The sequence below is a fragment of the Natator depressus genome, chromosome 3, assembly GCF_965152275.1.
Source record: "Natator depressus isolate rNatDep1 chromosome 3, rNatDep2.hap1, whole genome shotgun sequence".
NCBI classification, from domain to species: Eukaryota; Metazoa; Chordata; order Testudines; family Cheloniidae; genus Natator; species Natator depressus.
The window spans coordinates 159,764,925-159,781,108 of NC_134236.1; the positions used below are offsets into that span (position 1 = coordinate 159,764,925).

General features: G+C 44.4%; 1 protein-coding gene across 1 annotated transcript in view; it reads right to left on the reverse strand.

The window, feature by feature from the left end:
* DNAH14 (dynein axonemal heavy chain 14) overlaps positions 1-16,184 on the reverse strand; it is a 467,695-nt gene that overhangs the window by 188,691 nt on the left and 262,820 nt on the right. Inside the window, 5 exon segments of the mRNA XM_074947623.1 lie at positions 1,694-1,776; positions 2,402-2,534; positions 3,505-3,663; positions 12,843-12,980; positions 14,280-14,509. Of these exon segments, the coding sequence (XP_074803724.1) occupies positions 1,694-1,776; positions 2,402-2,534; positions 3,505-3,663; positions 12,843-12,980; positions 14,280-14,509 (743 nt within the window).

Sequence of the window (16,184 nt, forward strand, 5' to 3'; positions counted from 1 at the left end):
CCAATCTTACTGGCTGATAATTTCCTTCTAGCAATGGACAACAGTCATAGAGATTCTTTTAGATCTTTCAGTAACATTTGACATTGTTAGCCATAAGGTTGTATTGACTTGTCTGTGAATTGTGCTGGGATGGATGAAATTACACGTAAGTGGTTCCATTCTTTTTTTGTTCCTTCACAGTGGTCCAAAAACATGTTGTTGGGCAATTGCCCAGTTAACTGCAGGGCTTTCTAATGCATGGCTGCTCAGGATTATTTTCTGTCATCCCTTCTGTTCAACATTTATGTGAAGTCATAAGGGGAGACAGCGAAGCAGTTTACATTGTAGTGCACTCAGTCTGGAGATGACATGCAGCTTGACATCTCTCTCTCAAAAAAAGAAGCAACCAGTGCATTACATGGGCTTGATGACCAGTTGGAAGTTACAGCTAGTGCAGCAGTGCTTAGCAATGTGCGGCACTAGAAAAATACCGCATGAACTGTCCAAACACTGCACTAAGTTCTTCTTCACTTGTAGATGTAATTTAAGGTGTATAATTCCCTAGAAGATTTATTTCTTAGCTATCTCCCTGTGCTATGTCATGACACCTGACATCAACCAGCATGCTCTCACTGTGATTCCCCATATATATTTGAATATCCAAGGGACTTGAGCAGGGGTTCTCAAACTGGGGATCGTGACCCCTCAGGGAGTCACAAGGTTATTATATGGGGGGTTGTGAGCTGTCAGCCTCCATCCCCAAACCCTGCTTTGCCTCCAGCATTTATAATAGTGTTAAATACAAAAAAAGTGTTTTTAATTTATAAGGGGTGTCGCACTCATAGGTTCATTGTGTGAAAGGGGCCAATACAAAAGTTTGAGAAACACAGGACTAGAGGCAAGAATTCCAATGCTAGATTTTACTTCTTCTGTTAGTCCTAAAGAAAGTAAGCTCGTTGACTTTCAGCTCAGATGGAGCATGGCTGATCTATTTACCCTGGCTTTTGTCTGAACGAATGATGTTTTTATTTTATCCCTGGGGGTGAATCTACTACTGCATACTTAAATAATTTTTAAATAAATACATTTTTGTGCTGTATATTTCTTAGAAATTTTGTATAAGTGCCCGGAAATTTCTTTATAGATGCACTTAGATGAAAAATCAAAAAGACTTTGCTGAAGTACACTTGCATTTTTCAAACACAGTTTCACACCAATAAAATGTAACAACCACACACACATACAAGCTTTGTCCTTCCAATCAAATTGAAATACAATAATGATGAAAAGCTTGGTTTATTTTGGTGTCACTCTTATAGAAGCTTGTCATGATTTGAGTTCTTGAGCTAATTTTGATGCCTGTATTCTCAGTTCTCCTACCAATGTCACATAAATATTCAAATGTTTATAAAAAAAAGTATAGTACTAGGATACTTGTATGCTTGTTACTAATTAATACAACTTTACAGTCATTTTTAGATGTGAAGTCCAGATTATCAGACAGACTTCAGCTCAGCCTCTTTTTCTGCAGGTATAGTTTGTACCTACAGTTCAAATGGTTAGACATCTAATCAGGATCAGATGTTGGTGTAATTAACTGCCCCCAACATTTTGCTCCAAAGTTTAATTAGAGATGCAAAATTTTTCTGATAAAATCAAAGCTTTACTGAAAATCTGGTCCTAAAACCTTTTAGAAATGAATGCCATCTCATACCTGAGTCTCCAGTTGAGGGCCACACTCTCTTCTGAGCACCTCGGAGCGTATCAACCGTTAGGTAACTGGAAATCTTTAACATACTGATCAGGAAGACACAAGTAGGAAAAAACACCAAAGATTTTTCTAACTTAAGTGCCAAGAAGAAATAATACAATCATGAAATAAAGTAATAAAGTAATGAAATAAATCTTTTTTCTACGGGATGAGAATTTATACATTGTTATTCACAGCGCCATTGTTAGAACTATGTCAACATTTTTCAGGTACTTCTTCCTTTGGTATTGAAAATAGTTTGCTCTCAGTGAAGACTATTATTACTTTTTAAAAAAAGTTTAATTTAAATTTTAACACATTTTCCAATATGGCCACATACAAAATCTGAAAAATTTCTCATTACATGAAAAACAGGTTTTTTTTAAAATGTAAACTAATGGAATCTCACAAAACTCAAACAAATTCATCTTTGAGCTAAGAACAAGCATAAGTTATTTTAGCTAAAATATTACTTTTTTCCAGAAAGTTAAAGCACTTGAAAATGGGGGTTTAAAATAAAACTGCTGCCTCAACCGCACTATAAGTATAGTATAATGCTATTATTAATGCCTATTATTTATTCATTATCAATCCTAAGGAAAGTTTGATTGTATTACTTCCTATGATATTAAATACTGATGGAAAATGTAAAACTGGACAGCCATCTACAACCTTGCTTTTTTAACTTCATTATGTAAGATGACATCTCCTAAAATTGTTCCTGATTTTACAAATAATCCTCCTTGTTTCTGAAGTCTTTCAAGCATATTTTGAATCATGGCAGTCTTCCCAATACCAGAGTCTCCTAAAAAAACCCCAAAGACACAGAGAATTGAGACACTTAAGATCAAATTTTCAGTAATATGCATGGCAAAACTGTGTGCCAAAACATGAATTCATAATCTGCACACTATTACTGATATTGCACATGTTAAATCTTTGCTTATTTTATACCTTTCAATATTTTCTTAAATGTACAAAGGAGAAAAATTGATAAGAATATTATGTTTTGGAAAATGCTGCCACAGGGGAGCTGTGATGTTCAAGCTGGAAAGTTTTCATACTGTGCATGAGAGTACTCCTACCCAAGCTACAGCTGTTTTCATCTCTCTCTTAATGGACAATTTAAGACCTGAAAGTCGAAGATTACATAAAAGTGAAGATTTAGATTATATACTGTCCCTTACACATAAGGAAAAAGGAGCTGGGAAAGCAACAGCAGATACTGCAGATTCAGGAGTCAGTTTAGGGCTCATCCTCACAGTTTTTCTGGAAGTCAATTTATCAAAAGCTGTTTGAACGTTCAATTCAGATTGCTATTCATCCACCATTTTGCTAAACGCTTTTTTTTTTTTTTGAGAACGGTTTAAATCCCATCATCTTGCTGTGGGACAGATTCTGTTACCATCACTGACATTGAGTAATACCTTTTGTGAGTATTCCCACTGATTCTAACGAGGTATTTTCTGGAGTAAGTTACTACTCGACATGAATAAGAACGACAGAATTGGATACTGCAAGATTCAGCACCATCAGTCCTTTGTTATGCATATGCTATATATTAGATGTTAACTAATACTATATTCGGCTTTTCCTATGTGGAGAAGGGGTTAATAAAGTATTAAATAAAACTTATCAAACAAAGAACACTAGGCTAAAGGGAGTCAAGGGAATTCCTATGTCTGTATTTTATTTAAAATCTATTTGGACATGAATAATTTATTTAACAAACTACAGTATTTGCTTTGTTTTTAGAAGTTAAGAGTTTCTATTACCTGTGATAAGTACTGGATGTTTATTCATTAAAAGAAGGCTTGTTAAAAAAGAATAGCAAATTGTATCCATATTGGGTATAAGCTTTAGAGTATCTCCTCTTCCAGAGTTCACGTCTTTATTACTCCCAGATCCCAGGGAATCAGAAAATGATGTAGTCTCTGAATTAAAAAATAGATTGTTTACTTATAATTTCTGTTTTTTTAATCATTGTATTGATTAAGGAACTCATAAAATTATGTTGTTTTCCGCCCATGCTGCCTCCATATTGAACACATTCTTTTCATTCCTCCTTCCCAATACAATTCAGATAATGCTGCCTTCTTCCTGCTACTGAATTAATATACACTGGGCTCTACATCTCTGCAGGGGTCCATTATTGCTGCCACCCAAAAGGTCCTCAGCTGTGCCCCCTCTAAGGGAGGGAACTGAACTGCTCAAGAGCTGATGGTTACTTTTGGGGGTAAGAAGGAGAAGGAGAGAGGAGGAGGGGCTGCTCTTCACAAACTGGGAGGGAGAAAGAGAAGCAGCTGAGCTTGAAGCCTGCTGTGCTTCCTTCTGCTCTTCCTGTGAGAAATGTAGTTGGCCCAGCTGTTCAAGGATGTGTCAAGTAAGTGACAAGAGAATTTGCCTCATTTTCTTTTAATGCTCTGCTTGACTGGCCAGTTGGTGTCTTGCTATGAATTAGTCTTTGAAAGAAATCCCTTGCTATGGATGTCAGTGTGTCTGATCCTAAACAATATAAATACTGGCAATCATGTCACCATGTTGGGGAAGCAGGTCTATAGGTTCCATGTGAGTGTCATTCATTGTCATTGTCAGAGTTATTGTCGGAAGTCTTGCAGCACACTCTGAAAATGGTCTGGCTTGAACCAGTCTCATCTCCTTTGATGGGTCATTCCACAGTTCAAGCACTTTCACATAAAAAAACACCTTATCTATAAAACTCAAGAATGTCCCTGGGATTTTGTCAGTTGTGTTGTTCTACAGGATAACAGCTGCCTCAGTGGGTCAAGAATGGAGAAACAGAAGTTACTTGTAACCAGTTTTTTGAGACAGACTGCATATTCATACTCTGTGGGGACAGCCTAGATCAGGGGTTGGCAACCTTTCAGAAGTGGTGTGCCGAGTCTTCATTTATTCACTTTAATTTAAGGTTTCACGTGCCAGTAATACATTTTAACGTTTTTTAGAAGGTCTCTCTCTATAAGTCTATATATTATATAACTAAGCTATTGTTGTATGTAAAGTAAACAAGGTTTTCAAAATGTTTAAGAAGCTTCATTTAAAATTAAATTAAAATGCTGATCTTACACCACCGGCCCGCTCAGCCCGCTGCCAGCCTGGGGTTCCGTTCACCTAGGCCGGCAGCAGGCTGAGCGGGGCCCACGGCTGGGACCCTGGCTGGCAAGGGGCTGGCAGCCAGAACTCCAGACCGGCAGCGGGCTGAGCGGTGCTGATGGCTGGGACCCCAGACCAGCAGTGGGCTGAGCAGCTCAGCCCACTGCCACTCAGCCCACTGCCGCTCTGGGGTTCTGTCCTCCGGCTCCTGCCAGCCAGGGTTCTGGCTGCCGGCCCCGCTCAGCCCGCTGCCAGTCTGGGATCCCGGCCCTGTCCATGTAGAGCGGGTACCTACCTTCTCCCTGGTTCTAGCCCATTGTCTTCCTCTCTCTCTGCACTGAGCTGAGGGTGGGAGTGCACTGAGCACAGGCCTGGGGGTGAAAGAGCAGGCTGGGGGTTGGGGTGTAGGGTCTGGCCAGGAGCTAGAATGAGGGAGGGGGCTCAGGGTTGGGGCAGGAGGTTTGGGTGTGGAGTGCTTAGCTGGGCAGCTCCCATTTGGTGCGAGACATGCAGGTAGGAATGTGGGGGGGGGGTATAGGAGCTCCCGTTTGGCGCTCACAGTGGGGGTGAGAATGTGGGGGGTGCAAGAGTCAGGGCATGGGGTATGGGGTGTGGGGCTGGGTATGTGTGGGGGGTGCTGGAGTCAAGGCTGGGGTCATGGAGGGATGCAGGGGTCAGGGCAGAGGGCTGGTAGTGTGTGAGGAGCATGCAGGAGTCAGGGCACAGGGGGGCTGGGTATATGTGGGGTGTGCTGGAGTCAGGGCTGGGTGTGTGGGGGGTGCTGGAGTCAGGGCAGAGGTCTGGGGGCATGTGTGGGGGGTGCTGGAGTCAGGGCTGGGGTCGTGAGGGGGTGCAGGGGTCAGGGAAGGAGGCTGGGGGGTATGAGGGGTGCAGAGATCAGGGCAGAGGGCTGGGTGTGTGTGAGGGGGTGCAGGGATCAGGGCAGAGGGCTAGGGGTATGGGCTGGGGTCATGGGGGTGCTCCCAGCCACCTGCCCAGAGCGGCTCACGGCAGGGGGCTGGAGGGGATATGCCCTGATTCCACCCCCCTTCCCCAAGGCCCAGTCCCCACGTCTTCTCCGCCTCCTCCCTGGAGCAGCAAGCGCGCTGTGGCTCCGCTTCTGCCCCTCCCTAGCAAGGGCCATCAGCTGATCAGCAGCAGGGAGGGAGAGGAAGGGCAGGCACCCAGCACAGTGTGGGGAGCAGGGAGCTTGCCTGTCCTGCAGCAGCAGCCGGCAGGACCAAGCTTCTTCATCTTACCCCCGCAAGGGGCCGGGGGAAGAAGAGCAGGCCAGGGCGGGCAGGATTTTTAATGGCACGCTGCTGCCTGCCGGGGTCCCGGCCTGGGTTCGGCAGCGGGTGCTGAGTGGGGCCAGCGGCTGGGACCCGGCAGGCAGCCACGTGCCATTAAAAATTGGCTGGCGTGCCGTCTTTGGCATGCGCGCCATAGATTGCCAACCCCTGGCCTAGATGATTAAAACTTCTCATAGCAATGTCATTAGAGTGCTCATGTGCCCCCTCCTGCTCTTCCCCTTAGAGTTCCTGAATGTTCTGAGGATAAAGCTATAAAAAGGGGCATAGCACCTGCTATTCCCTGAGTTTCTTCCACTGCCACTGCAGTGATTATATTAGGACTCGGAGGAAGAGAGAAAGGTGGGTGGGGAGTGCGTATATGCAGAGTCAACCCTGAAAAACTCATCACAAGTAAGAAGTCTTCACCTCTTTTTGAGTGTCCTCTGCATATTCCCTCTCTTTGGCTAGTTTGGAAAGTAGTACCCCATCAATGGGTGGTGGGACTTGGTGTCCTAATTAAATATAGATTCAAGCACTGCCCTACCAAACTGAGCATCTGATTTGAACAGTAGGGCCCAGATTTTTAAAGGTATTTAAGCGTTGCTGCACTTCTGTAGGTAGAAGGCCAAGGCTCAACAGATAATCCAGAAAGTAGAGCTTCCTGTTCTCTCTGGATACATGGGGCTTCTGACAGAAGACAGATAAGTGGATGACCTGGTTCAGATGGAATCCTAAGATTACTTTTGGAATGAATTTAGGATGTTACCTGAAGGAAACCGTATCCTTATGAAACACCACACAGGGAGGGTTCGCCATAAGGGGCTCTGCTTACCTACTCTTCGACTGAGGTGATTGCAACCAGAAAAGCAACTTTCATTGGTAGATGAGTGAAATAACATGAGGCTAAAGGTTTGAATGGGGAATTCATTAATGCTGACAGGATGAGAACTGAGGTTACATATTGGGGTAGGTTTCAGCATCAGAAGAAAGATTCGGACAAGTCCCTTCAGAAACCTTCCTGTAGTTAGATGAGCAAAGTCTCATTGTTTTCCAGAAGATGAAAGACACTCATAGCCACCACATGCTCTTGCAAGGAGCTGAGAGACAACCCCAGTGTTTTCCAGGGAGAGGAGGTAGTCCAGAATAATAGGGATCTAGAACTGTCTGGGGATAGCCTATGATGCTAATCGTGTGGAGAATTTCTTCCATTTTCCTTTATAGCATTTTCTCATGGAGTCTTTTCCACTATTCTTAAGGATGGATTGTACAATCTCTGAGTATGACCTCTCTAAATTTGTCATCCATCCAAATACCAAGACACTATATGGAGAAATGCTGAATTGGGAGGGGTGATCTTGCCTCTGGCCTGGGTCAATAGGTCTGGTAAGAGCTGAATGAAGATGCACAGATGCAAGGCCTTCTGGAGAATGCTGGTGAACCTGAAGTGCCTCGGCCACACAGGAGCCAGTGACACTTTGTCTTGCTTGATCTTCCTTAGTAAGAGAGGTATAGGCAGGAATGTGTACTTTAGTGGTTCCAACCATTGTACTAGAAATGTACACAAAAGTGGAGTTTTGGCCCCAGGCTGCTTAGGAGCAGTAGGCTGGGCATTTCTTGCTCTTGTGAGATGCAAAGAGAACTCATGGTAGGAGTCCTCATTGAATAATGCTCCAAACCGCTGAGTCACATACTTCCCACTCATTGTCTTTGGAGAAATGTCTGCTGAGGCTGTCTGCCAGAGCGCTCTGCATCTCTAGAAGGTGCACTACCAAGGTGGTCGCCTAGGGGGAGATACAACAATTCCATAGATTGACAGCCTTTATGTAAAGAAGGGTGGACCTTGCTCCTTCCTGTTTGTTGATATAATAAACAGTTTGCCACATTGTCCAACATAACCTAAACATGCAGGGATGGATGGATAGAACCATTGCAAGCTTTGGGCACTTTGTGCAACCTAGTAGGGAGGAGTCTGTAATTAACCTTTTTGTGGGTGGTGGATGATGAAGAGAACCACTACACACACACTATCTTCATGTTTTCCCGCCTAGGTGAGTGCTGTCAAAAGCCTGTGGAGAAGCAAGAACAACTTATCCAGATTGCGCTTGCTTGGCAAATAGATTGTCTGCAACCATGTATGTAGACATCACAGACAAAATCTCGCAAAAGGAGTCACATATATAATGAAGCCATGTGGCCTATGACAACAAGACAGGATCGTACTGTTATCTGAGGGCTCAATCCAAGTTGAGAGATGAGATCCTTCATTGCTTGGAACTGGACCTGAGGTAGGAATGCTTTGGCCATGTTTGAATCCAAAGTCACTCCAATAAAGTCTATAGTCTGTGTGGGAGCTAAAGTGGACTTTTCTGCTTTTACTTTTTATTTTTCTGCCTTCACTCCTACAATTGTAGGGATCAGATTAGGGACACAGTTGCCACATGTACTTCCTGGCATGACTTTCTCACAACCAGTCAGTCGTCTAGGTATAGGAACGTTGATGTGTCCTGATGACGCTGCCACTACTGACAAGTCCTTTGTGAAGACTTGCTGAGCTGTCAAGAGGTGGAAGGGGAGCACTCTGTATTGGTAATGATGATAAACTACAGGAATTTCCTGTGTGCAGGGTGGAGATCTATGTGAAAATAAATATCCTTTAAATTGAGAGCTGTAAACCAATTACTCCAGTTTAGTGAGGGGATTACAGAGGCCAGAGTGATCATTCCGAATCTCAGGCGAAGGATGAAGACATTAAACTGTTTGAAATCTAGTATGGGCCTCCAGCCTCCTTCTTCTTGGGGATACGGAAATACCTTGAGTAAGATTCTTTTCCCTGGTGTTGGGGTAGTACTGGCTCTATGGCTCCCAGATGGAGCAGGGAGTCTGTCTTAGCATCTCTTGTGAGAGGAGTCCCTAGAGTGGGATAGGGGAGAGGTTTTTAAAGGGGGAATGGACAGGAACTTTATTGTATAACTAGTGGTGATTGTTTCCAGAACCCATTTGTTTGATGCTTTATGGTGCCATGCAGAGGATAAGGTGGCTCTCACCCGGGGTATGGGAATCCGATACAAGTAGATTTGGCAGGCGGACTGGTTTACAGCTCTTGACAGTGCTGTCAAAAGGCTTACTCAGTGAGAGACTGGGCCCAGAAGGAGAAAAAAGGGGAAAAGTTCTGTTTACTGTGCTGTATTCTTTCGTGTTTTCTAGGAGGCTCATTAGCTTTCTGCTGGTAAAAGGGTTAAGTAGCTGCTGTTGTCAGTGAGACTGAGGCTTAGGGCATTTCATCTGTGGTGCAGGAGGATAGGTACTCAGAGAATTTCCTTTGAAGGACCTCCACAGTTAACTGGACGTTTTGGGAAATCCAGAGGATCAGAGCCACAAAGCCCGTCTCATGACTACAGATGTTGCCACCAAGCACGAGGCTGTATCAGCTGCATCTACTGAAGCCTGGAAGGCAGACCTGGCTATCAATATACCCTCTTCAATGACTATTTGACACTGAAGTTTATGTTCTGGAGGCAGCTAGCTGATGAATTCAGAGACCCTATTATAATTAATAAAAGCATACTTTGCCATTAAAGCCTGGTAATTTACTGTGCAGAACTGTAAAGTGTCAGAAATGAAGTTCTTTTTCCTAAAGAGGCCTAGATGTTTGGTATCCCTATCTGTGAGTGCAGATCTGTGTTGGTGTTACTTGTTCGTTTTGGTGACAGGCTACACCACTAAAGAGTCTGGAGCAGGGTGTGAGAAACAGTATTATGCCCTTTTAGGGCATGGCTACACTTGCGGATATAGAGCGCTTTGAGTTAAACCAGCCTTCATAGAGCGCAGTAGGGAAAGCGCTGCAATCTGTCCACACTGACAGCTACAAGCACACTGGTGTGGCCACATTAGCAGCTCTTGCAATGGCCACAGAGAGCAGTGCATTGTGGTAGCTATCCCAGCATGCAAGTGGCTGCAACATGGTTTTCAAATGGGGGGTGGGGTGGAGTGTGACAGGGAGTGTGTTGTGTGCATGTGGGGGGAGAGAGAGTGGGTTTTTGGTGGGGCTGAGAGTATGTCAGCATGCTGTCTCGTAAGTTCAGACAGCAGCAGGCCCCCTTCTCCTCCCGCCTCTCTCTCTCACACACAGCATTCCACAGTAATGGTTGCTTTACTGTCCTTGGTGCAAAGTCACCAGTTTGTAAATGGTCACCAGTTTGTCTTGGAGCAGATAAGCATGCCAGCTTTGGAGTTTTCAAAGGGCATATCTGCATTCCTACAGCAAGTTCAAAACAATGAGAAGAGTGGCCATTTGACTTAAGGGGATTATGGGATGTTTCCAGAGGCTGATCAGAGTGCAGTAATGCAACACCTCGTTCACACTGACGCCCAGGTGTTTCAGCCAAGGCTCAACAAGTGTTAATCTTCTCGCCAAGGTGGAGTACCAGAAGCGCTCTAGCCGTGGAGTCAGAGCGCTCTACGTGCCTTGCCAGTGTTGACAGGTAGTGAGCTAGGGCGCTTTAATGTGCTCTAACTCACAAGTGTAGCCAAGCCCTTAGACAGTACAAAATACTTCTTCTCCATTCCTTTTGGAGTGGGAGCATGGGTGGATGGAGTATGCCAGACCATTTTGGCTGGTTCTAAGATAGCCTCATAGATTGGCAATGCCACCTTACTACGATCTAAGCTCTGGAGAATATCCAGTAATTTATGATATCCTGTATTTCTTCCATGGGGATCTAGAGTGATTTTTCTAAGATGATCTTGGTGTTGTCTATAGTTGTCTGCTGGTGACAGTGAGGCTGATGAGACCTATTCACTTGGTGAGGTTGATAATAACTCTGCCGTCAGATTCTCTCTCTTCCTTGGAGTGTTCCTGAGTGGGTTGGGGTTCTTCCCCAGGTGGGGATATATGCCTTGACTCTTGTTCTGTATTCAGGATATCTCATATAAGGATCCCAGGAACTCCAATAAATCTACTGAGAGGGATCACAGAGGTAATGATAGGAGATAACGGTCCCTCCGAGGAACTGGGTAGCCTCTCCTGTGGGAGTGGGAAGGTGCCCATTAAATCTTAGAGCCTCTGTTGGGGCCGACTTCCCATCTTGATAAAACCCGTGAAGCTCTCCCACTGACCCCAGATTCATTAGAGGAGTACAAATCCTCTGTGTGGATGGGCAGGACCATCAGTACTGGTGGTGGTCTTATTATGGCTCAGCTAGTAGATGGCATTAGTGAATGACGAACCAATGGTGTGGGCAAGGACCAGATCTGACAGTACTGGCAACTCTGAGTCTGCACAGATTGTAGGGTCCTCTGGGATAGTGTATCTGACCCTTATTGCTGGGGGACAAACAGGACAAATCCTTGGCGGTGCTGGTGGTGCCAGTTTTGGGTGAATGGCAGTTCTTGGTATCAACAACTTCTCCTCCATGCAAGTTGGTACCATTGGTGGAGGAGGCATCCACTTGCTCCTTTCCCTTACTGGTATGGAGAATAGTTTCACTCCTTCAGCGGTTGAAATTCCTCAGGGAATTTTTGGTTCTCAGAGCTGAGAAACTGGTACCCTGGCTCCTTGTGAGCTCCTGACACACATGTAACAGAGCATAGAGTATCACCTGAGTCAGAAGGGGTCTGGGAAGAAGTCCTTTTCTTAAATGAGGACTTAGAGAGGGATTTCTCACATTTATTCTTGTGAGAGAGTTTACCCTTACCCTAGTCATGTTTGCTTTGTTTGCTAGTGTCCTTAACTTTGCTCTCAGCAGTTCTGGAGCTGGAGACAACCGTGCTCTAATGGGGCACTTCTTGACACTTCTGCCTGATGTATGAGGGGGTCTGATGGGTTGGATCAAGGCCTCATTGAGCAACCCATCAGGAATCTTCTAAATCTGAAATTATGGGATTTATCGGTTCAGTGAAGGAAGGAGCAGCAGATATTATACATAGAGGAGATGTGAGCTTCCCCAAGGCAATACAGTCAAGTGGTTGTCACTGACCAGGAAGGTCTGGGGGCAGATTACACAGATCTTGAATCCTGGGGTCTTAGGCATACTAGGTACTCTGTACAGGGGAGTGAGAGAGAGGGCAGGGATCCCAGACCTCTGGCTCCTAAACGTATCTCTAACCCTAGAATAAACTTATATAAAAGAGCAGGCCAAATTATTTACAACTGCTTACACTAAGATAAAGAATGCTAGCTAAAGCTGTGGATACTAGACAAGTTCTGTCTCAGGCCACAGGTGGTAAAAAGGAAATAGAGAGGTCATAGGTCTGCACCACTCCTTATATCCTTGGTTTGGAACATGAGGAGTAGAAGAGCACAGGTGCAGACCAAAGGACTCTGCTAGTGAACAATCTTCAGGTCTCAGGCATATGAAGTGCATGTGCACCTTGACTGAATACATATAGGGACCATAACTCGAAGGAGAATGCTGTTGGCTATCTCAGCACAGACATTAAGAAATGGATGATTACAAAAAACTGAACTATCCTCTCATCCATGCAGGTGGTATCTCCAAGTCAAATTTGAGATATGGTCAATGAACACCCAGAGGATAGTTTACCCCATCACTCACAATACTGTACTTGTTCTGAGGATAAACAGAGGACTCCAATCTACAGTGGTGTGAATCTTTCATTTTTGTAAGCACTATATTTAAAGGGAAAAAAGATCCTCCCATAATAAAGTAGGTAATACAGTACTAAAGATTTTTGCTGAGGAATCTTACCTTGCTGAATTAGAAACTGAGTGGTAGGAACTAAGTCTGTCCATGGTGCAAAGTCACCAGTTTGTAAATCCACAAAATACTCAAAGATAACCCTGTCTCCAGCTGGGAACTGAATGCCTGTGAAGTTGGAATCAGATACTGAAGCAGATAGACAAATCCTCAGCTGGTGCACATTAGAATTTGATGTCAAAGAGTTATGACAATTTATACCAGCTGAGGATCTTCCCCAGAGAAATTAGAGATTTCATATTGTTCAACTGCCTCTTTAAGTGTGGTGCTGTAAAGCTAAACAACTGAACAGTAGTCAATATAGCTTATTTCTCAAAGAAATGAAATGTGTACATATATTTCTAGATTTTTAAAAAACACTTTAAACATCTCTCCTTCTTATCACTCATTGCAAGGTCAAAAATACATTTTGATTATCAATAAGGGTATGCCACACTGAAAAAAAACCCATGGCACTGAGTCTCAGAGCCTTGTCAACTGCCTTGGGCTCATGCTATGGGACTAAAATACCAGTGTAGACGTGCTTGCTCAAGCTACAGCCTGCACTCTGAAACCGGGCAAGAGAGGTGGGTCTCAGAGCCTGGGCTTCACCCCAAGGGGGCATGTCTACACTGCTATTTTTAGCCCCATAGTGCAAGTCCTGCAAAACAAAGTCACCAGACTGGGGCACTAATGGTATGTTTATACTGTAATTAAAAACCCGTGGCTGGCCCATGCCAGCTGATTCATGCTCACAGGGCTCAGGCCAAGGGGCCTGATGGTCTAGTGATGGTATAGACATTTGGGCTTGGGCTGGAGCCCAGGCTTTAGCACCATGTGAGGTGGGAGGGTCCCAGAGCTTGGGCTGCAGCCTGAGCCCAAATGTCTACACCACCATTAAACAACCCCTTATGCCGAGCCCAAGCCAGCTAGCACAGACCAGCCATGTGGGTTTAATTGCAGTGGAGATGTACCCTGCCACAAGTGTTTCTTTGCAGCGTAGACACACTCTAAATAAATGATCCTTTTAAATTTAAACTGATTAGCAACTCTGGAACTACACGTATTTTCTGCTGCTTTGTGAACAGTTTTTCAGCAATCAGCCAAAGTGGAAATCATGGCTGGCCTACCCTGACAACTTCACCTCTCCCAGTCACAGTATTATTAATGACTGTGACTTTGTCTAAATATGATAATTACACAAATTATTTTTGGGAGAAAATCTGGGACTTTGAAAACAGATAATTATTCAGCTAATTTGATCTTTTTTAGTTTTTAAGTATTATACATTGTAAAAAGTGTACAAAACCATATATATAATATGTGGCTTTTAAGTCCAAACATGAACATTTTTTATTTATAAGATTTGGTTCTAAAAGATGAAAACCTTCAAGCTAATTATAATAGAAACACCATAAAATTAATGAATACGACATATAGAAAACTTACCAATAGGTGATTCTCCTTCAAATATATCACGAACAAAGTTACTGAAACTGCGTGTTACAGTTACAAGAGACTCATCTTGGGTATCTATGCCAATCAGAGACTCTTCCTCATAATCAGCCTCTCGTCTTAAAACTCCTCCAACTACCCAAGTAAATGCAAAGACATACAGTTTCCCTAACAATGATGGCAGTTTGTCAGGATACTTTTCCAAAAACCATTTCTGATCTTCCCTGGAATCAATGAAAAAGAAGTAGGTTCAGTAATATTACAACAGGCTATTACTATTGTAGTCAACTGCTTCATTGCAAGTCATTAACTTATATGTTATAAATTGTTAATATGCAACAAGTAGGTTTATAAACATAAGGACTGGTAGGGTGACATTTTCAAAAGACATGCATGGTTACTAATAGCCAAGTGGCGTGCAACATATTACACAGTTGTTGTGTACCAGATGGTAAATAATTCTGTAGTACTGCTGCCAAGGGTTCCCAAAAAGCCCCAATAAGGCACGATACATTAAGAGCATTACTCCACTTTTCCTAATACAATGGTGCTGTTTCAGTGTGAGACTGTGGTCCCTGGGCCGGAACCTGGAGTAGAGGGTGGGCTAACACAATTCCAAGATACTGTGGCAGAGCGCCAACCTCGTCCCCGTGGGTCCATCCAGGCGGTTTATGCTAGCCTCAGAGGCTCACTGCAACCCTCCACACAGCCCTTCTCTCTCTAGGGCCAGAGTTACAGTCTACTGAGCCCTTTTCCTCATAAGCCAGCAAGGACGTTGGTGAGAGAACTCCCTCAGTCTCTTTTGTCTCTACAGGCTTATTCCAGAACAGTTTAACTTCCTGTCCTGACAGGGGCATGTCTTCCCCTCCCAGGAGGTGTTTCTGTAGTGGCAGGTTGGGGGGAACCCAAGCCCACCCTCTACTCTGGGTTCCGGCCCAGGGACCCTAATGGCAGCAGCTGTTGGCAGCTGACCTCTCACCGCCAGAGTTGCTACATTTCCCTGGGTCACTTCCACACAACTCTCCCGCTTCTCTCTCAACGCCTTTTTCACCCTTACCTTAGGGCTCCCTTTCCTGTGGCTTGAAGGTGTCTTCATTACCCAGCCTTTTGGCTGCACTTCCTCTCCTCTGACTCCCTGGCTCTCCTTGGCCTGACTGGAGTGAGCCCTTTTATAGTATCAGAGGGGCCTTAATTAGAGTCAGGTGTTCACATTAGCTTAATGGTCTCACCTGACTCTTTGCAGGTTAATTGGAGTCAGGTGTTCTCATTAGCCTAACGGTTTCAACTGACTCTTTGCGGGCTAACTGGAGTCATGTGTCCACCCTAGCCTGGAGCAGCCCCTGCTCTGGTCAGTCAGGGAAGAGAAAACTGCTTATCCAGTGGCCAGTATATCTGCCTTCTACTACTCTGCTGTACCGGGGTCCTCTGCTCAGTGTCCCCGTCCGGTTCCCTTTTTTTGACCCTCTGACCGCACTCCCGTTCCTGTTCTTCATTAGTTGTCCCACGTAATCATTTGGTTTCTAGGTCCTGTGGATCCCCCCCTTAGGCTGGGGGGGGATCCTTTAGCAGTGGGCGAGCTTTGCCCGCCCACTTCCTGGATCCCAATAGGACTACTCTGCTGTACCCAACTGGCCTGGGTCTATCACAGTACGGTAGTTTGGCTGGTGGTCATGAATAAGTTGAGGGACGTAGAACACGATCACAAGTTGTGAACTAAATAATTATACTGGAGGAATGCAGTATATATGCAGAGACCAACCTTACTGGGACTCAGGTACAAAATTCAGATCGCTCTCTAAATTCTTGAATTAAAGAAAACTGTAAACAATCATCTAGTTAGTTTCATCCAACATCTCAGTTTGTGCAGTCAGGCAGATATCACTAGCATACACACACTTT